General features: G+C 38.0%; 1 protein-coding gene and 1 long non-coding RNA gene across 2 annotated transcripts; both read right to left on the reverse strand.

Annotated features, from left to right (window-relative positions):
• Window positions 1–6,288: 6,288 nt before the first annotated feature.
• On the reverse strand, window positions 6,289–10,834 carry LOC120746815. Its single transcript, XR_005698942.1, has 3 exons — window positions 10,357–10,834; window positions 10,087–10,195; window positions 6,289–6,974 (listed from the first exon to the last, which is right to left on the reverse strand). It is a non-coding gene; the product is annotated as an uncharacterized LOC120746815 (long non-coding RNA).
• Window positions 10,835–14,398: 3,564 nt separating this feature from the next.
• On the reverse strand, window positions 14,399–17,118 carry LOC120746873 (type-2 ice-structuring protein-like). Its single transcript, XM_040052382.1, has 6 exons — window positions 16,777–17,118; window positions 16,645–16,695; window positions 15,543–15,652; window positions 15,271–15,405; window positions 15,028–15,133; window positions 14,399–14,719 (listed from the first exon to the last, which is right to left on the reverse strand). The coding sequence occupies exons 1-6, from the start codon at window positions 16,835–16,837 to the stop codon at window positions 14,649–14,651; spliced, it is 534 nt and encodes a 177-aa protein (XP_039908316.1). The 5' UTR covers window positions 16,838–17,118; the 3' UTR covers window positions 14,399–14,648.
• Between the last annotated feature and the right edge of the window lie 4,876 nt (window positions 17,119–21,994).

Genomic DNA, 21,994 nt, shown 5'->3' on the forward strand with positions numbered 1-21,994 from the left:
AGTGGTGGTTCAGTCCATGTTATTATTGTGTGTTTGAGGGTACAGTTGTCTATTGTGGGTGTGTGTATGTTCAGTCCATGTGTTAACGTGGGTCAGATGTCAGGAGGCAGAGTTCAGGAGTCTGACAGCTGTGGGGAAGAAGCTGTTCCGGTACCTGGTGGTCTTAGTCCGGAGGCTCCTGTGGCGCCTCCCAGAGGGCAGGAGGGTGAAGAGTCCATGTGATGGGTGACTGGGGTCTTTGATGATTTTCCCAGCCCTTTTCAGACACCGCTTCCTGTAGATGTCTTTTATGGCAGGAAGTGGTGCTCCGGCGATGCGCTGGGCAGTTTTCACGACCCTCTGCAACGCCTTCCGGTCCGAGGCAGAGCAGTTCCCGTACCAGACTGTTATACAGTTGGTCAGGATGCTCTCGATGGTGCAACGATAGAAGTTCACCAGGATGTCTGAGGACAGGTGGTTCTTCCTCAGAGTCCTCAAGAAGAAGAGGCGCTGGTGAGCCTTCTTGACCAGCTTGGAGCAGTTGGTCGTCCAGGTGAGATCCTCGGAGATGTGGACTCCCAGGAACTTGAAGCTGCTCACACGCTCCACAGCCGTCCCCTTAATGTGGATGGGTGGATGTGGGTCAGCATTCCTCCTGTAGTCCACGATGAGAAGCAGACACGGAGAAGCTGCATTCAGCTTTTATGCTCCATATATCTGGAACAAACTCCCAGAAAGCCTCAGATCAGCTGAAACACTCAGTTTATTTAATTCCAGGTTGAAGACTCACCTGTTCTCAGCTGCATTTGAATAAAACACCAAATCCACTCTTTTAAGCTTAAATTTCAAAACTTACATTTTAACTACTGTATCTACTGTTTTTTTTTTTTAATCAATTTTAAATCATGCTTTTTTATTTGTTTTTGTTTTTAATGTCTCTGTAAAGCACTTTGAATCACCTTGTTGTTGAATTGTGCTATATAAATAAACTTGGCTTGCCTTCTATATCCAAACTAAAAAAGAAAAATCAATAAACAGCTGGCTTCCAAAAAAGTTCTAGATTTCAATATGAAGATGCAATCTCAAAATACAAAATAAGAAAGCAAACAACAGAGAAGAATTTATTTTCTTTATTTTTATGTTTATGTCTAATGTTTATTATTAACATTGTTGTTGACAGTTTACTCAGACATGGATCTTTACACTTTTAAATATAACATTATATAATTATAATGTTTTGACAAGACTAACATCATCTATTGTATAAAAGAATTCCTCTTTCTCTTTTAACTGACATCCAGCCTGCAGCGTATATGTAGTGACAGGACTCAATATTACCCCACTCTCTTCACCTCCATAACACTTACTCTTCCTTCAAGACTATCTCTACTCTGTTTCTCTTCCTATATAGATCATTGTTGGATCCACCTCCAAAGTACCTTGAGGTAACTGTGGTTACGACTAGTACTATATATTATCGCGGCAGGGTATCTGATGACCAGTAGGTGTTAATTGCCTGGATTTTGTTCTTCCCATTCAGCAGACTCTTCAGGACTGGTTGCAAGTTTCGTATCGACTTCTTCATGCTTCCCATTTACCTTTGGGATTACCAGGTACTTGTAACTGTCCTCAATGGCTGCAATGTTACCTTCTTGTTGTGCAGTCCCCTCAGTTCTGAATACTTTCCCTTTCTTTGTTACAGTCTAACTACACTTCTCCACTGTAAATAACATTCCAATTTCATTGCTGTAGAATGATAGGTGTCCTGCTTGTGTTATATTTTTAGTTCTAGGATTTTGGTTTCTGTTTTTTTGCCTTTCTCGTGTTCCTCATCTATTCACGCTTACCTCCATATTCCCAGTGTCTTTCCAGTCGGTCGTGTCTCGGTCTTTATGGGCGACCGGGGTTCATGGGGTTACGAAGCTCATCTTGTAACCAGAAGGTTACCGATTAGATCCCCAGCTCTGTCTGTCTTGGTTGTTGTGTCCTTGGGCAACACACTTCACCTACTGCCTACTGGTGTTGGCCAGAGGGGCCGATGGCGCGATATGGCAGCCTCGCTTCTGTCAGTCTGCCCCAGGGCAGCTGTGGCTACAACTGTAGCTGCCTCCACCAGTGTGTGAATGTGAGAGTGAATGAATAGTGGAATTGTAAAGCGCTTTGAGGGTCTCAAAAAGGGCTATATTATCATTATTATTATTATTCCGTGTCAAGTCTGTGTCTCTGTGTTATACTTACTGTTTTACTTTGATAGTCTGTGTCCTTTGTCAATGTATTCTGCTTTACTTCCTTTGTCTCATTAGGTCTGATTTGTCCCTGCTGTGTCACCACCTGTTCTCCGTCGTCTTTTTGTCCTGCCTGTGTATTTAAGTCCTGTGTTTCTCTCTGTCAGTTGTTTTGTTGTAACCTCAGTGTGTTTTTATGTGACTTGAAGATTCCTTCTTCTAGTTTTCTGAGTTTAGTGCCATGTTTCTAGTTTTCTGAGATTTGGTTAGCGCTCTTATGTTTGGATTGATTTGCTACCGCAATAAAGCCACCTCCCTTAGTAAATTATTCTGTCTCTGAGTCAAGCGTTTGGGTTCTTCATCCTGCCTGCCACAGCATAACATGACATACAGATTTGAGGTAGATGATGATCATGAGGTGGCTCCATTCTCTAGTCAGTATCTGTAGCCAGTCTTATTATTAGTCTGTCTCAGGGTTTTGTTCACCACATCCATATTGAATTTCTGGTGAAGGCTCTTAGGGTTCTGCTAGTCTTGTACAGTTCTAGTTCTATTCCAGGATCCATGTATAAGGCACTGAGTTGTAGACTTTCTTGTAGGTCAATTCAGACAGCGCATTGGTTAGGCAGTCTGGTCTTACAAAGTGACTGCGTTGTTCACTTTGGTAGTGAATAGGACTGCTGTTTGGCAAGATTAAAATGACAAGTAAACAAAGACTGGTGTCTATTCAGATTACTCAAACATCCAGAGAATTTGAATGTTTCCAAAACATATGTTCAATGAAAAAACATGAGAAATATAAGTTCTCCATAAATTAAGCAAATCATATTTTAATAAGTATCTTTCAGTCAGGTGTGACATTGTTGTTTTCATTTCCCCACTACAAGAAATTTTGCACTTATTTTATTTGCACTTTTCGTCTGTGAAGGTTCTCAGTCATCCAGGTCATCGTAGTCAAAGGAGCTTGTAAAGAAAAGCGTCTGGACTTCTTTAAGTTGCTTGAAGACGTTTCACCTCTCATCCGAGAAGCTTCTTCAGTTCTAAGGTCAAATGGTGGAGAGTCCCAGATATAAACCTAGTGGGAGTAGCCCCCCAAAGAGGGACACAGGACCCCAGATGATCCTCTAATCACCTGAGCCAAGATGTGAAAGCGGGTGTGGGTCCCAATCAGCCAGGGTTTCAGGTGAGCTCATTGTGAAACCTGGCCCCACCTTATCATGCGATTTCCTGAGGCCCAGGATGTGAGTGGGCGTTAAGGCGTCTGGGGAGGGAACTCAAAACTGGGTTATAGATGGCAGACAGTTGGTGTCATAAACCACCGCCTCTGTTCAAAGATGGTCGCTCACAGTGGACATAGATGGCTTCTTTCACTCCTTCAAGATTATTTTTTACAGTAAAGACAGACATGAAGAATGTTAGGAGAGAGAGAGAGAGAGGGAAGGCATGCAGCAAATGGCTAGGGGTCAGACTCTAATCTGAAAGCTGCTGCTTTCTGGCCACCTGGTCACCCACTGAGCTAAACTGGGCCTATAATCTTTCTGATTTAACTGACTTAATCACTTCTTCCATCCCTGTGTCTATTGCACCCCATCCCTACAGAACTGCTGAATGAAGTCTTACCATTAATTAATGGTTTCTTAAATATGATAATGTAATGCGTTAAAGGACAGAGCGCCTGACTGCAGCTTCATAGATAATGAGCTAATCAGAAGTGTTTCGACTACGGAGCCTGAGTGTGTGAATAAAACACAGGAAATAGAAATAGAGCTCAAAAATATATATAGTATGTATGTTATGGCAATGCGAAATGTATAGACTGATGTACAAAAAATATATAAATATATGCATATATAGCACAAACAAAAATAATGGTAATAATACGAAACAGCTTATTGGGTCCCCAACGGAGGTGGGACAAGGTTTAGTCCAGTATCAGATCAGTTTTGTTCCATTGACCATGTAGCAACAGTTCAATTTAGTCCATAGATTCACAGGTCCTACCACAATGCAGCGGTGGTTGGGTGGCTTGCTTTGATCGCAGGGGGGAAAAAAACAAACAAAAACCTGACCAAAACAAAGTCAAACATAAATTAGCATTCACAGAAGAAAATGAAACAGCGTTCTACTGCCATGACAAAATAAATAAAGCCATAAATAACAAAGTCAAATAATTAATGCCATATTTCATACAACAATCAAACCAATAACCAGACAAACCATAACATCTCATAGTCATCATCTCTTATGATAAATCTCATTCAAAATACTACTGAAAAACATTTACATGGGTCCCATCAAAGTAAAGTAAATTAGCAACAAGGCTAAAAAACATAATCCAAGGTTAATCAAATATTTACAAAAGAGATTTAATTTTAGGTGTTGCGCAACAAATATTTCTCATGTTTTTTCATTAACTAAAAGGAGTTTTAACACAATTCAAAAGTCCCATAGGCATTCTGGCATTTTATCAAAAAAGTAACAAAAAACATCCAAAACGGACAAAACTACAAAAACCAAATCACTCACTCAACTCTTGAAATGTTAATTTAACATTCGGCCATAGTGGAAAAAAAACAAAAACAATATTCAATAATTAAAACCAGTAATTGCACTTAATTGTCAATAGCCTGGCGTTAGCTTACCGGTGTTTAGAATGCGCGACCGCAGCTCTGCATTTTCATTAATTGTAACAAAACAAACCAACCAAATAACTCACCGTTGAGTGGATCGAGAGAGGGTAGAAAGTTGAATGAATCGCCCGGGTTATTGCACGCTGTCAATTGATATGTAGTCCGTAATTTGTCGATATCTGACAAGCACGCCAACCACAGGGACAGCAGCAGCCATGGGAGCAGGGGACATAGGACATGAATAATAATAATAATAATAATAATAATAATAATAATTAATAATTAATAATAATAATAATCTTCTTCAACGGCAGCTTGCATCCCAAGATGTTGCACTACTGCCATCTCCTGGCTTTTCAAGGGACATGCAGCTAATTGACCCGGAACTTATAGAATAGAATTCATTCCCGCCACAATAAAGGGATAAACCTATCTCTATTAATGGGCTGTGCACCACAGCCGTTTAAATTGGCAGTAATTAAACCAGGGGTGGGCAACTCCAGCCCTCGAGGGCCGGTGTCCCTGCAGGTTTTAGATGTGTCCTTGAACCAACACAGCTGATTTTAATGGCTAAATTAGCTCCTCACAATGTCCTGAAGTTCCCCTGAGGCCTGGTAACGAACTAATCATGTGATTCAGGTGTGTTGACCCAAGGTGAGATCTAAAATCTGCAGGACACCGGCCCCTGAGGCCTGGAATTGCCCATCCCTGAATTAAACCATTACTTAAAAATCAATCACCTGACCCAGCTGGTTTAACTATCTTCAAACTTCTTTTGCCTCAAAGGTTCTTGAAAGTGTAATTGTAAAACAGGTAATTTATGATTTGTTGAAGAATGGTTTATTTGAAAGGTTTCACACAGTATTCAGAAATCAACATAGTGCAGAGCACGAGTGAAGCACTTCTTATGTTTTTTCCTCCTAGAAGAGCACTTTTTGGCTATGCTTTTTTAGGTTTGTGCATTTTGAATAAGTCATCCTTCAATTGAAGTTGCATTACAAGTGTTCATATTTCTAATTTTTGACAATAAATAAAAATCCTTTTTTCGTTCAGAGAGTAAATCAGTCCTGCAAGCCCCATTCTTTCCACAGCATCATGTGCTCTCTTAAACCTAGGTGTTATTTTTATTTAAAACCAAATGGTTAGATGTAGACACAATCTTTATTCATCATTTATTCATCACCTGCCCTACTCTACAGATTTAGTTCCTGTAAATTTATTTCGAAGAGAAGTGTCAACACAAATATTTTAATGTTGCAGAAAATAAGAAAGAAGCAGTTTATTCTGGGAAAATAAAGTTTTGCAAGAAAAGAATTCTTTTTTATTACATATTCAGTTTGTTTCTATTAAAAGAAGCAACCAAACTCCAAGTTATAGCAGTAGTCATTTCATTCCTTATGTAGCATTACAGCAAAATAAAATAGGTACGGTTGCAATATCAGAAACTTTGTTGCCAGGTGTATCATGCTTTGCTGTGACCCAGGAATCATCCGATGTTCTTGACACAGACAGATGGGAGGAGGTTTGTACAGCTCTTATTATCCCAACACTTCTTTTCTGTAAACACCAAAAGTCAAGATTATCTGAAATCATGATCACATTGGACACAAACTTACTAAGATGAATATTGTGAGGTGAAACTATCCCCTGGGACTTGTTGGGGACTTGGGAAAAGAGTTTAACATAATGACTAATCATTAAATGCACACATAAACACATGGGAAGTGGTGCAGGAGAAGGACTCACTGTGCAATGGCAGTCTCAGACTATTAAACATAACAACGGGATGGTTCTGTTAGCGTTTGTGATTATCTGAGGTAATTTACTCAAATGATGCACAGAGGCTCACTCCTGCATTCTGTCATGCTCACATTTTTCAGAAGGAATTTGGGAGAAATATATTAAATATCATTTAAAAGATTTAATCTGCTTTGGCAGTTGAAATTACAAGTTACAGCACTGTACTTTTGTGTGAAGCAGTTCACTGCTTCACACAAAAGATGACCCTCATTGGACTGTACAGCTCATATACTGTGACAATAACAAAAGATTATTATGGTCATTTTCTCCCAGCACCCATCCTGATGTCTCCCTTCAAATCCACTCCGTTCAGTCCGACCTCGCCTCATATCTGCTCCTCCTGGAATCAGAAAGACAGAGAAGAAAAATAACTGCGGCTAAGCCTTGGCTTTCTGCGGATTTCTAAGGCCCAGGTCAGGACATCTTGTTCGGACTTCCTGACCTAGAGACAATATTCTTACACAGTGTATGTGTAAGCATGCTGCAAAATATCCCTCTGCACTCAACGTCCACAATATAACGCCAGACAAAGCTTAAAACCCTCAAAACACGAAGCGCCAACTCGGTTATGAGCAGAACTGCATTGTGTATATAAAAAAAATAATGAAAAAAGCTCTAACTAATCATTTAAATAAAAAAAATCTAAAGCTTTCGACCCTAACAGTTCCATGACATTTTCTTTACAGCATGATATATACAGCATGTACAAAAAATGCTGTCATAGTCCCTGTTCCTGAATCCAGTCATCTTAAATCCCTATTTGACTTCAGACCTTTTGCTCTAATGTTAGTTGTCTTGAGGGTCCTAGAAAATCTTTTCAGGCCAGAAATCATGAAGAAAGCCTGTATATCTCCTTGATCTCATTACATTTGACAGCCAAACTTTTGCAGGGATATGAATATTTTATAGACATGTCGATGAGTTTTTATTTCTGCACTTTTTCTGTTTTTGTCATTTTTATTGGTTTGTTTGTTTGTTTTACACTCATTTTTATAATGTGATGATTAAATCTAAAATGAAATTAGATAAACAGGTTAGTTTGCTGTACTGTGATTGATTTAAAGTAAAGAACAGTGTGTGACTGGTGCACAGTCACACACTGGTGGCTGTGGTTTCTTGGTCAGAGTTAGGTTACATCAAGTGTAGGAGAGATTTGTATGAATTTGAGCTGATAATGGTGAGATCCTGTTTACAGGCAAAGTCACCCACTACAATGTAGACAACAGAAAATATAATTTATTTTATATTTCTTCTTTTTCTTCTGATTCACAGAGAGTATAATTATAAAAAAGGGTTACAGTAAAGTTTGTTTTCCCATCTACTTAAATTATTTTATTATTATGTTATTATAGCACAAGGTTCAGTTAGCTTTGCACACAAACAGAAATATACTCCAAAAACGGCTTTTTACTTACTTACTTTGAGTACATTTCAGTGCCAATAGTTTTACTTAAGTACAGAATGTCTGTACTTTTGCCAAATCTCATTACAGAAGCCAGGCTCCTCTACAGCAATTTCAGGCTTTTCCATCCCCAATGCACAGCAACTGATGGAGAAACTGAGGTCATTGAGGTCAGTGTGCATTAAATGTACCATTGTGTTTTGGACATTGACCTCAGTGACCTCAGTAAAATTCTTTGTCATGTTAAGATGTGATTGGTGCAGAAAATGTTAACTTATTTACCAAGAATCTTACAGGTCAGAGATTGAAAAATAGCTCTTATGAAATTGTTCATCAATTTTTGAAATTGAAATTGAACTTCACTTGAACTACACTTTTAAAGCATATTTTTAAAAGCTGTTTTTCCTTCACAGTTTCACCAAGGCTGTTACCTAATGGTGGATCTGATAATGATCTGTAAGTATTTATAAATAAGTCACATCTTTAGATATGATCATTATCATGATTTATATGCTTTTTATGGCAAAATAACGAACGAGAAATAACTGAGCATGTCAAATGAAAAGCTGTCACACTGGAAACTTGTACAGACAAAATAGTTTCAGAAGTTATATTTAGTAAATGATTTGTGTGGTGATGGGAAAAGAGATGACCCTTCTGTTTGTAGCCAACATATGGACAAGGCACATTCTTTGAATTGTTCCACGACTGTCTAATTAAGGGCCTTGCAACTCCTTGATCTGTGATGGTGATTGTACAAGTTTTCTACAGCTGTTATTTCTCCAAATGTATTTATTTGTTAATATTCTGTTAATATTCTGTTATTGGAATGAGTACTTGTGTTCACGATGGCTCCAAAAGTCTGCCGTAAAGAGTCTGAGGTATCCACCTTAGTAGAAGGTGCTCGTTTTAACTATTACCAGATGTGCAGCTGGGCCACATATAAGTTGAGGCAGGAAACCCACGCGTGTACGATATCTCAAACTGACTGGGACGTTACTGCTATAGTATAAATTTAGTGGATACAAGAAACATGCTTCGTAACAGTATGTATCCTATCATGCTAGCACTGATCTGATGTTTATGAGATCCCGAGGTCTGGCTCTCTGCCTTACTGTAAAAGTCATCCCAAACCATTGATAGAGATACTGTAAAAGAGGTTCAGAGAGTCAATCAGGTCTTCAAGCCCCATTTTTGCCACTTCATATGTTCTTTTAAATGTAATATTTTTAAAAAGTTGCACATCAATAAAACCTTTGCTTACCACCTGTCCTTGTAAATGTGTGCTTCTCTTCAAATTTACAGTCACTCAGAAATATCAATGCTTAAGATTTTAATGATACAGAAAATAAGAAAAACTGTTCATTTGGGGAAATAACATTTTGCAAGAAAAGCGTTCATTCCATTACACTTTCAGTTTGCTTCTACAAAGAGAAACAATCCAACTCCAATCATGCCACATGTGACTTCATTCCTTATGTCGCATTAGAGCTAAACAAAATAAGTAAAGCTGTAACCTCAGAAACAGATTCTGTAGAGGATGTATGAGAGTGACTGCTTCTTTGCCAGGATTACCATGCCTTCATGTCAGCGGAAATCATCAGATGTTCTTGGTGCAGACAGATGACAGTAGGTTGGTACAGTATGCATCATCCCAACACTTAAGACCAAAAATCAGCATTGCTGAAAGGAATATCTTGGTTTATATAATAACAATAATATTAGTCAATATTCACTGTTAATTATACTATCACATCACTCTGTAAATATGTATATATATTGTAGCAATCAGAGTTATAGTCTGACGACCAAGAAAATGCCCAACAGATTTACTTTCACAAGTGGATGATTATGGCTTTTGCCAGACTCATCCACTTGATTGTCATAGTTTGTCTAGTCTTTATTATTTATTCTTTTTTTTTTTAATATTTCTTTTACTTGTTATCATCCCTTATGTAGCCAGTTTATCAAAGAAAAATATTCTCCAAACATGACATACCATTGCACACCCAGCACACTCTATACTTTCAGGGATTTCTGATTAATTTACCTCCAAAATTCATCCGCAGGCATTGCTCATAATACGAGTTGCTTGGCTGTCCAGGGCACCAGTTTGTGTATCTGAACTGTGTTCCATCAATCCAATACCAATAACCATTCTGAAAAACAGAACAGAATAGACAATAATGCATTTAAAAACAAGCTAAAGTGCAAACAACTACTATATAGAGACAGTGATACCAAAGAACAATGTTTGATAAGTGGATTTTTAACTGTCTCATAATGTCTATAAATATTTGTACAATGATGAGTCAGATACCTCTTGTGCATCTGAGCCTCCAAGCCATGTTTCTTGACTTGCATGTGTGGAATTAAATATGAGGTGCTGAACAAACATTACTCTTCAAAGGTGTGTACAGATGCAAGGTTTGCTTTCATGAAATCACAGTTTCTCTACAGTGGAGATCAACAGGCAGCAGAATTTCCAAAGTAAACAAAATAAAAAGGATTTCACCAAGCTAAATTTACAAAGCATTGTGTAAGAAAGTATTAAAGTCCATGCATAAAAACGAATGGTAAATCCACATTTTTACCTGAGCCCAAGACATGGCATGAAAAACATAGATAAAACAGCGTTTGGAGTACTCTGTCCAACCATGAGGGCATTGTTTTTTTGGCTTCATATCATGAGGTTCACCTGAAAAAAAAAGTACTTTATAAACTGGTGTCGAACAAACTATCCTATGCCTAGAAATGAATTTAGTTTTTATATTTATTCTTTAATTTCAGACCATTAAACACCATCAGGGCTGCAGTTTTGTTGTTTATAACTCATCATATTCCCCCATGTCTTGTTCATTTAACAGCTTTCTTTCCTGGCTCCAAATAGGATAACCTTTAGAGCAGCTCACTTCTAGTCTGACAAAAGTGTTTAAAGCCCACAAGTTTAATATGATTCTACTTTACAGTGCTTTTGCTCTCTCGGACACTGCTTTGTTTCTTTCAATGTGTATTATGTGCTTAACCTTTCCAAATTTGTCTATATTTCTGCTGCCAGTACTATACTGTGACTGGTCAAATGTCTGAGTTAGCTGATAATCAGTTTATCGTCTCTCACTGTGGGGAACATCTATGTTTTGCTCTGACACCTGCACTACAACACAAGTTCAGCAAACCCTGCGTCATTATTTATATAGCACTTTAAAAACACACCTGGCAAACCAAAGTGCTGTTGTAACAGGGCGGCCCTTAGCAGCTGGAAAGACAGTGAGATGAACCAAGACAAGTGTGGTGGAACAAAAGTACTCATTTGCTATACAGCTCTCCTTACAACAATTAACTCATCAAGCTTGTTCACAGCACAAAATCCACACTCTAATGACAACTGGCAGCCTTAAATATGTTCAGCGGTCACAGACTTAACCATTATTCCACTCTCAGGTAAATTCTTAAATCCCAACCTTCCACCACAGTATACAATATATCAAGAATAATAAGACTAAATAAATACATAAATACATTTCACATTTTCATATTAATAAATAGTTCACACTTTAATTTTACACCAAACCCAGTATTATAAAAACCCAGAAACCCAAGCACAACAAGATTCACTACCCACACTCTCTTTACCAATGGTCTCTCCCGGAACCTTTAAATGGTGTCTGGACCCCAGGTGAAACATTTGCCCAAACACCTTGACGAGGACACAGGCAAGAAAGGTGAGTAATCATTATCTTACAAACACTTATTTGCACCACTTTTATTCCTAGATTTCACACACACACATTTGCATTAGTTTTCCTTACTGGTCAGCCTTAATCACAATCTCAATCACCATTCTTTTCTCCTCACAGACAACCACCACATTCCTTGACGAGGAGCAGCTGTGCAGGATCTGAAACAAGGCCACCAACTGATTTTAAAATTCCCAATAAATAGTCAATAAATATTTAAACTTGTGTGCAAATCCATGCTTAAAGTGCAATGCTAAATAAAGTGCTTGATAAGGTGCTTTTAATAAAGTGAAAGGTGTGCTCTAAAGTGCTATACAGATAATATAAATAAATATAGTGAGTCCTCTTTCTAAAAACTGTACAATACTAATATGCACATAGTAATAAAAAAAAAAATCAGTTACCCACAGAGTTAAAAGCCAGGGAATAAAAATAGGTTTTTAATAAAGGCTTAAAAACTGGCACTGATGTAGCCTGTCTAATATGGAGAGGAAGGTTATTCCAAAGCATCGGCGCAGCAACAGAGAACGCTCGGTCTCCAAGTTTCAGCCGTGACTTTGGGACTGAAAGCAGCAACTGCTCAGCTGACCGAAGGGAACGAGTGGGACGTGGGGCTTCAACAAGTTAGACAAATAAACAGGTGCCAAACCATTTAGAGATTTAAAAACCAATAAAAGGACTTTAAAACGGATCCTGAATTCAATTGGAAGCCAGTGTAGAGAGGCCAAAATTGGAGTGATGTGATCAAATTTTCTTCTGCCAATTACAATAATCGAAACATGAGGTAATAAAGGCATGAATAACACTTTCAAGTCACACTAGGAAAGAAAGGGCTTAACCTTTGATAAGAGTCTGAGGTGATAAAATGCTGATTTTACCACCCCGTTTACATGGTCATCAAAGGTAAGTGCAGAATCAATTTTAACTCCAAGATTTGTGATCGAACTCTTTAGTTGGGAAGTCAAAGCTGCAAGATCAACATCCGGAGTATGAGAAGAATGATTTGGGCCAAATAAAATTGCTTCTGTCTTTCGATCATTAAAATTTAGTTTTTTGCCATCCATGCTTTGACATCAGTAAGGCAGTCAAGCAGAGGTCGAGTTTGGAGACTATCAGAATGACTAAAAGGTAAGTAGAGCTGACAGTCATCTGCGTATAGATGGAATGGCACTTTGTTTCTGGAAAATCACGCCAAAAGGCAAAAGGTACAGTGAAAACAATAACGGTCCAAGAATAGATCCCTGTGGCACACCCCAAAGCAGAGGGGCCACAGAGGATGAAGCCGACCCCAACTTAACACAAAAGGTCCTATTTAAGAGATAAGACTTTAACCACAAAAGTGCCGAACCAGAAATTCCCACACAGTGCTGTAAGCGGGAGATCAGCAAATTGTGATCCACAGTGTCAAATGCAGTGGTCATGTCCAACAAGACCAGCACTGCATATTTACCACGGTCTGTCGCTATCAGGATGTCATTCATAATTTTTACGAGGGCTGTCTCCGTACGGTCAGCAATAGGTAGTCAGAGGTTTCAAACTAGCAACCTTTTCCACAAAATAATTAAGAAACTTATTGCACATAACCACAGAAGAGTGCAAAAGAATATAGCCTTCCGGATTAATTACAGAATTTATATAATTATATAGAACATGAGGGTTATGCGAGCTGGCAGCAATAAGTTGAGAAAAATAGGAGTGCTTGGCAGCCTTTACTGCTCTCTGATAGACTTTCCAGCTAGTCTTAAGAGCTTCCATAGAGACACACAGCCTATCTTTTTTCCACTGTCTTTCACATCTTCTACATTCTTTTCTAGTGGCTCTGGTAAAATCAGTTAGCCAAGGACTAGCCTTTAGCTTGCATTGTCTGAATATAAAAGGAGCAACAGCGTCGAGGACAGATTTACTAATCCATCTGAGGTGGACAACTCGGGAGGATAAGAAATAAATTGGTCAAACAATATGGAAAACCGCCCGCGGTATCTGAGCCAAAAGCACGATAACATCGAGCAGGTACAGCACGCTTAAGAACAGGATTAAAAAGAACAATATCGCATAAAATAGGCATATGGTCAGAGAACACCGCATCCTCGACAAGTACGTTATGGACAGATAGACCATGTGATAAAACCAAGTCCAGTGTGTGACCACGTTCTTGAGTGGCACCTTTAACCTTTAAGATCTGCCATAGAACCAAGTCCGCCAGAGCTTACTTTATATTTTTACATGCTGTAGTGCCATTTTTGGGAGCATTTCAAGTTGCTATACATCAATACAACTGTTATAGCCCATATTTTAATAACATGTATGCAATAAGTCCATAGTAACTACATTAATTGCAAAAAAGTGCAATAAACTACAACAAAATTGAAAATTGTTTTTGTATATATATATATATATATACATACATATACACAGGATCCCAGCTAGGTCATCCTTGGACATTTTTTGCCAATTACCTGCTATTTAGAGGGTTTGAATGCATTCTGAGTCTAAAACTAGATTTGTACCTACTTTGATTATATCATGGTGCGTGAATTTATATTGATTGTTTGAGAAAACAATAATAGCTTGAACTATATGAGTTAACCCATGAACATGTGACCAGTTTGATTCAGTGCTTAAGATTTTAATGATACAGACAAGCCAGAAAGAACAGTTCATTTTTGTACTTGAACCTTTGCTAAAAGCAGCATTTCCATTACACACTCCTGAAAGTGAAAAACTACATTTTCTGTCATTTTATTTGCATTTTTTTTCAGCATCACTGCAAAAGAACTGAAGCAAAGATGTAAAATGAGAAGCGGACTCTTTGGGGGATATATGAGACAGTTTGCTTCTTTGCCAGGTACTTCATGCCTTTGTATGAGGTCAGGAATCACCAGATTTTCTTGACGCAGACAGATGGGCGGAGGCAGGAACAGAACACACCATTCCAACACTTTTTTGCTGTAAGCAACAAAAATCACATTAACTGAAACTGATTAATAGCAGTGAGTATTTACTACTACTATCAAATCACAATGCAAAAATTATTGTATATTTTATTCCTATAAAATTTAATGTTTTTATTCACTTGTTAAACAAAAACAATTACATTTGGTATTCACTTATTGTTATTTAACAAGATGCAGCATTTGTATTAACTATTTACTATTAATAAATAATATTATTTAGGAAAAGAGGGTATTGTGGCTTTTTTCCTGAACATTAATAGGGCTTACACTATTGTTTAAGGGATTTCTTTAAATATTTACCTGAAAAATTCATCTCCAGGCAGTGGCCATAATTATTGCTCGGTTTTCCATGACACCAGTTTGTATATCTGAAATTTGTTCCATCGATCCAAGTCCAATTATAATTCTAGAAACAGAACAGAAAAGAAAATAATACATTTACAAACAAGCTAAACTCTCAAATAACAGAGGGTACAAACAAGGTACTTGCTAAGCAGAACAATACTTTATCTGTCAGAATTTGCATAATGATGAGATGTATACCGCTTTTGCATCTGAGCCTCCGAGCCATGTAGGTTTACACTGGCGAGTGGCACGACATATCAGCCTCCGAATGAACTTGTGCTCTCTGTAGCTGTGTACAGATGCAAGGTTTGCCTTCATTTGCTCACAGTTTTTCTACAGTGGAGTTCAAGAGACGGGAAAATTCCCAAAGTAAACAAAAAAGGATTAAGGATTTCACAAAGCTATACTTACAAAGTATTAAAGCATTAAAGTCAATCCATGAAGAATAAAGGTTAAATGCACATTTTTACCTGAGCCTGAGCCCAAGACAGGGCTTGGGAAACATAGAGGAAGCATCGTTTGCAGTACATCTTCCAGCCAACTGGACAGCGTCTGGGTGTCTTCACAACATGATCTTCTCCTGAAGACAAGCATACAAAGCAACACTAAAGTACTTTTTGGAACAGTCATTTTGGTTTTTAGCTTTTTGGACCACTTGGTTTGGGTTTTTTTGTTTGTTTGTTTTGGGGTTTTTTGTTCTTCTTATGTGTTACACTTCAAATCAAATATCAAATGTTAATTTCTATCAATTAAAAAGGATGATATAAGTGTATTAGACTATCACTCATCTAGTTTTTATGACATGTGGTCTAATAAATCTGTGAAGCACTGTATGTTAAATGTTCGAACATTTTTATCTCAAAATGACTATAAGAAATCGATCCATGTGTTTACTCTTAGCAGTTTACTACTGCAGAACTATTTAAATGATCAGTAGGTACAGCAACCAGTCCTCACACATACACAGTAATTTGACCATGTAGTCCCATACTGAAGTCAACCTAGGGTAACATGGCAAAGGTTCCCTGTTAAGAACAGAACTTTCTTGTTATGTTAGTTCAAGCTCAAGCTTTGCCCCCCAGTGCACCTCTGGCTTGTTCAGTGTCGACCCAATTAGACCTTTTAGATCCACAGATGTATTTTTAACTGTTTGCACAATTAAAGCTAAATGTGGTGTTACTTGTTCCAAAGAACATGTACGGTTGTCCCGTTCTTTGGAATAAGCTTCCTGCAGAATTGAGGCCAATTACATCTGTGCTTACATTCAAAACAGACTGTAAAACATTTGCTTTTCACAGGCCTACACTCAATAACTGTGTTTGTTTACTCTTTTCATACTTTCCTATATTATAGTTATATGCTCCTTCATAAAATCAGGTGCTCTCCTGCCTGTACATTTATTCATACTGTAACTGGTCAGATGGTGCCAACGTTTAAACATTTATTTTTCAATTTATTTTCTCTCATAACCCATAACAATTCTTTTGTACCACAAACTTAGCTGTGTGTCCTGCTGGACATTGCACTTCTGTTCAGAATGACAGAAATATATTCTGGAAATTTTCCACAGACCTGTAAGCAATAGTTCCTCTGTACCACTGCTGCCCTCTTCATCTTCAAGATCTGGATATATTCAAACAGATGTTGACTTTCATCATCAGTTTCCCATTCTATTCCATAAGCACATTATACTCCAGTACTCACCAATAGCAGATGTCAAAGCCATCACTGCACAAAGAAGTGCGGACACAATCAGCAGCTTCATGCTTATGTTTAGTATCTCTGTGGAAAACAAGATCTGAAGTGACAGGTGGTTAAAAGAGAAAGGAGATTCAGAGAGTTTGTAGCAGGTGATCTATTTCTGTAACAGTAGTAGCCGTCAGCTTCAGCCTTCCAGTGGGAATGAAGTGGGAAACAGATCTAAGAGCAGCACTTATATACTGTTATGTTTACATAGTTGCAAAATCAGGAAGTAATATTTCATTAGAAAAAAAACTGATGGAAAAAAAAGTCATGTCACCCAGATCATTGCGGCATTTTTCTCGGAGTCAAAACATCATAATAATAATAATAATAAATTTTATTTATGAGCGCCTTTCAAGTCACCCAAGGACACTTTACAATAGGATAAAACACTTAGTAAAACAATGGCAGAATAAGAACAATAAAATACAAGCACAAGATAAAATGAACAAACAGTGGATTCACAGTGAATATGCAGATTTGAACAGATGAGTTTTGAGTTGGGATTTAAACTGGGGGAGAGAACCAATATTTCTTATTTCAGGGGGCAGAGAATTCCACAGCCTGGGAGCAGAGCAGCTGAAAGCTCTGCTTCCCATGGTGGTGAGGCGGAAGGAAGGTACAGTAAGCTGGATAGAAGAAGAAGAACGAAGTGAATGGGCAGAACAAGTGGTGGTTAACAGGTCAGAAAGGTAAGAAGGAGCGAGGTTATGAATGGCCTTGAAAGTGAGCAGAAGAAGTTTGAAAATTATCTGGAATTTCACAGGGAGCCAGTGAAGTTCCTGAAGAACAGGGGTGATGTGCTGGTAGGAGGGGGTTCTGGTGATAATGCGAGCAGCAGAGTTCTGAACCAGTTGAAGCTTATGGAGGGATTTTTGGGGGAGACCATGCAGAAGAGAATTGCAGTAGTCAATACGGGAGGTAACAAGACTGTGGACAAGAATGGATGTAGACTGGGTGGAAAGAGAAGGAAGCAATCTGTTAATGTTACGTAGATGGAAGTAGGCAGAACGGGTGAGATTATTGATGTGAGATTTATAGGAAAGTGAACTGTCTAGGATGACACCAAGGCTCTTAACCTGAGGAGAAGGGAAAACTGTGGAGTTATCGATGGTGAGTGAGAAATGGTTTGCCTTCAAAAGGTTGGATTTGGTGCCAATGTTGTCTTAATTTCATTTATTGACTGATGATCAAAGAGGAGGATCCACGGAGCACAACCACTCAACAATCGATAAAACTGTCCTCCGTTTCTTTTCTCTTTTTATTTAGAGAGCATCCTGCATTCACCGTTATGAATACAATAATATTAAATTTCACTATTACCAACAAAAATATCTTTTAAGTAATATGTTATTTAATTTTAACATTATTTACATAATTTATTGTGTGTGATGTAAAGCAGCTCACACACCCCATTTGTAACTGATTTGCAGGTATGAGTTTTAATGATGGACAGACAATTTCAGTATTGAAATACATGGTGCAAGGTTCAGTGCTAGCACTAGCAGGGATCTGTCCCAACACATCTGTTGTAACTATTCTGTACTGCTGTGTAATTTCAGTAGAAAAAGATTAGATCACATTCTCCTTTTGACCTGTAGCATTGGCATTTTTTTATTTTACTTGTTCATGCATGTATCCTTTGTGGTCACACTTCGACTACATATTTGACATGATATTAATATGATTATAATAATTATTAGATCAGCCGGGGGAGGTAGAGCATCGGCCCCAGCCACTGGCAGGTACAGAGTGCTGTTTAAAATCCAGAATAGCATTAAGCCATGTTCATCACATGTTAACATGAGGTGGAACGAAATTATGTACACACGGTCCCGGAGCGAAAAGAGACAGAATAATGAAAAAAACTTATTTTTTTTATAAATTAATAAATAAATAGTTTAAAAAAGCAGAATAAATCATAAATTGATATGATAAATAATATGATAAGTAGAGTGTAACAACCTGAGTACCAGTATGTGGAGTATGGATATAGAATGTAGGTATAAATATAGGTATAAATACTTTAGCAGCAAAGGGCATGACGACCAGCACTGATAAAGTGACAGTGTTAGTAAGTATACCTGCTACCCTCCACCTGATACTGTCTTATTTAGCAACTTGTTGTTCAGCCTCTGATTTGTAATAGATAGACAACTCTTGTGACATTAATAGCTGAAGGTTTCTGGACTGAACCTGATTTTATTTTCTTTAGTTGAAAATGCAAGGCATAAGCTGTCACATTGGAAAGATGTAAAAACAATGTACGTTAAGAAGGGAAGTTTTTGTTTACAAAGGTGTTGAAAACACCTTAAAAAACCTTTTGAACTAGATCAAACGCAACTGCTGGCCAAAGTTTATCTGCTCTTAGTGGATTTGCACAGCTGAATTCAACAATATGTACTTATGACCAGGAACACCACAGTCACTGTGCACCAGTGCAACGTAGTGCATTATTGTAAAATCTAAACTGTAAAGCAAGCTGGCCTGTTTAACCCTCACTGAACTTCCTCCTAGTAATTTCATACAACCTTAAAAATAACACAAAGTTAGTACACCATAGCTTTTTTTGCAGGATATCTTCCTGCACTGGCATGCCTTTTCTGACTCTCTCTCTCTCCCTCTTGTTCTCTTTTTCTCCCTGCCTGTGTATGTGTCTTTATGTTCGTGGGTGTGTTTTTATTTAGCTCTTACAGCATTGGTTTGTCCAGGCTTCCCCACCCAGCTGTCAAGCCTTGCTAAAGATCTGTTGGTTAACCAATCTGGTGCTCATGGGGGTCATCACAGTATTTTAGCCTGAACCAATCCCTTACTCATTGCCTGATTGTTGCACTGGCAAGAGGTTTTGTGTTGTGGCTTATCCTTAATCCTACTTCCGGGCCTAAAGTAGTCTGCGTTTAATATGGCTTTTGTGTTGTTAACATGTTTAATGTTTCGTATTTTCTTCTATTTAATCTCAAAAAGCTCCTAAAACAGTCAGTGATCACTGTTGACCTCCATCGGCTTTTATTACCGCTAATCATTTATTTAAGCTCAGTTTTTAAAACCTTAGGATGTAGCTACAGCCCAGCCCATGCAGCAGTATATGAATGACTAACCTCCTATTGTGGATGGATTATCTCAGTTGTTCTCCTGGCTGAAGTTTGGTCCTTTTACAGCATCCTGCCATGCGATTACATTTGTTCCTGACCACCGAGAACACTCACGTTAACTTTTATCGAGTGGAAAAAAAGTTAGCTTGTTTACATTATGCTAACATAGCTGTGTCGCTAGCGGTCACGTAGCACATCATTATATACCAGCTAGCCCAACTTCAGTAACCCTACAAACTTCACTGCTGTTTAGTTTTCTGTCTTCAGGGGTGCTGGAGCCAATCCCAGCTGTCATAGGGCGAGAGGCGGGGTACACCCTGGACAGGTCGCCAGTCTGTCGCAGGGATAACACACAAGGACAGACAACCATTCATACTCACATTCACTCCTAGTGGCAATTTGGATTATCCAATTAACCTATCCCCACAAGCTGCATGTCTTTGGATGGTGGGAGGAAGCTGGAGTACCCGGAGGGAACCCACGCAGACACGGGGAGAACATGCAAACTCCACACAGAAAGACCCCGGCCTGATGTTGGAATCGAACTCAGGACTGCCACTCAAAACATGTACCATCAAAAATCTATTTCTGATGATTGTGACAGCTGTTTAACATTTTAAAAACAGAAGTGTAAGTGCTTAGAGACAGGCACATTTACATTCCAGGCTGGGCGCCTTTTGTGATTGATTTTAATATATATTATATATATACTAGTTTTATTTTCTATGGATAGGGTATAACCAGCTGTTTGATTATGTTTAGTTTAACTGTACCATGGATTAAACTGGTCCCCAGAAAGACAAACACAAAGATAACACAGAGGATAGTTGGTTATATTTACATAGTTGCAAAATCAGGAACTAATATTTCATTAGAAAGAAAAAACTGATGAAAAAAAAGATGTAACTAAGATCTTTATTGCACTTTTCTGTTTCTGAATCAAAACATAAAATTACTTAATTATTACTTAAATAATTAATTTCATCTACTGACTGATGTTCAATGACAGAGCACAACCAGTCAACAATTAAAAATCAACTTTTCTTTGGTAATGGGAAATGACACAATTTTAAAGTCCATCTATCCATCTTCTGTGACTTATCCACATTAGAATCGATGGCTGGATGGATGGTCAAGGTTCATATATTCACCCATAGCCATGAACTGTGTATGTATGTGTCTACAGATACTTTATCTTTATCTTATATATTGGAGAGATATGACTCCTGCATTTACCCTTAATTGTACATCTCACATACCCCATTTTTAACTTATTTGCAGGTATGAGTATGCGTTTTAATAAGGGAGAGAGAATTTCAGTATTGAAATACATGCTAAAAAGTCCAGTGCTAGCACTAGCACTCATCTGTCCCAATGCATGTGTTGTAACTATTCTGTACTGCTGTGTAATATTGCATATAATGCAAGACACAAAGAAGGGCTGAGCCTTCATTTCCACTTTCAGTAGAAAAAAAAAAGATCAGATTCTCCTTTTGACCTGTAGCATGTGGCCTCGTTTTTTCTTTTACTTGTTCATGCGTGTATCCATTGTGGGCACACTTTGTCTGCATATTGAAAAAATAATATTATTATGTTACATTCACATTTATGTTGCAATGACATATTGCATATGACCATATTTTGATTTCCAAAAAAGGGGACACTTGGCTCAGTCATGAAGAACTTGCTTAAAGAAACATATTTAACATATTTAAACGATGCCTTCTCTGTGCGGTTAATGAATTGTGAAATAAAATATGTCGCATAGGCTTTTACAAGTCAACAAGTACAAAAAAAATAACATAAAAGCCTCTGGAATTAAATAATGGTACAGAAATAATGCCTCATCTGCATAAGAAAAATTACCAGTACTGGGTTGGTACGAGGAAAATGTATCTTTTAAACCAACTCTTCCTCCTATGATGTTTAGAAAAGAGTGGGTTTACTAGCCATAATTCTTGCACTTTATCTACAGTCCTTTTCATCTAGGAGAAACAGAATTTCACTGATTGTTGAAAGTGCTCTTGTGAAATGAAATTTCATGATTTCTGTCTGATTGGGATTGCGCTCTAATTTTGTTGGGCCTT

Source organism: Simochromis diagramma, unplaced genomic scaffold (assembly GCF_900408965.1).
Source record: "Simochromis diagramma unplaced genomic scaffold, fSimDia1.1 OVJJ01000365.1, whole genome shotgun sequence".
Classification (NCBI taxonomy): domain Eukaryota; kingdom Metazoa; phylum Chordata; class Actinopteri; order Cichliformes; family Cichlidae; genus Simochromis; species Simochromis diagramma.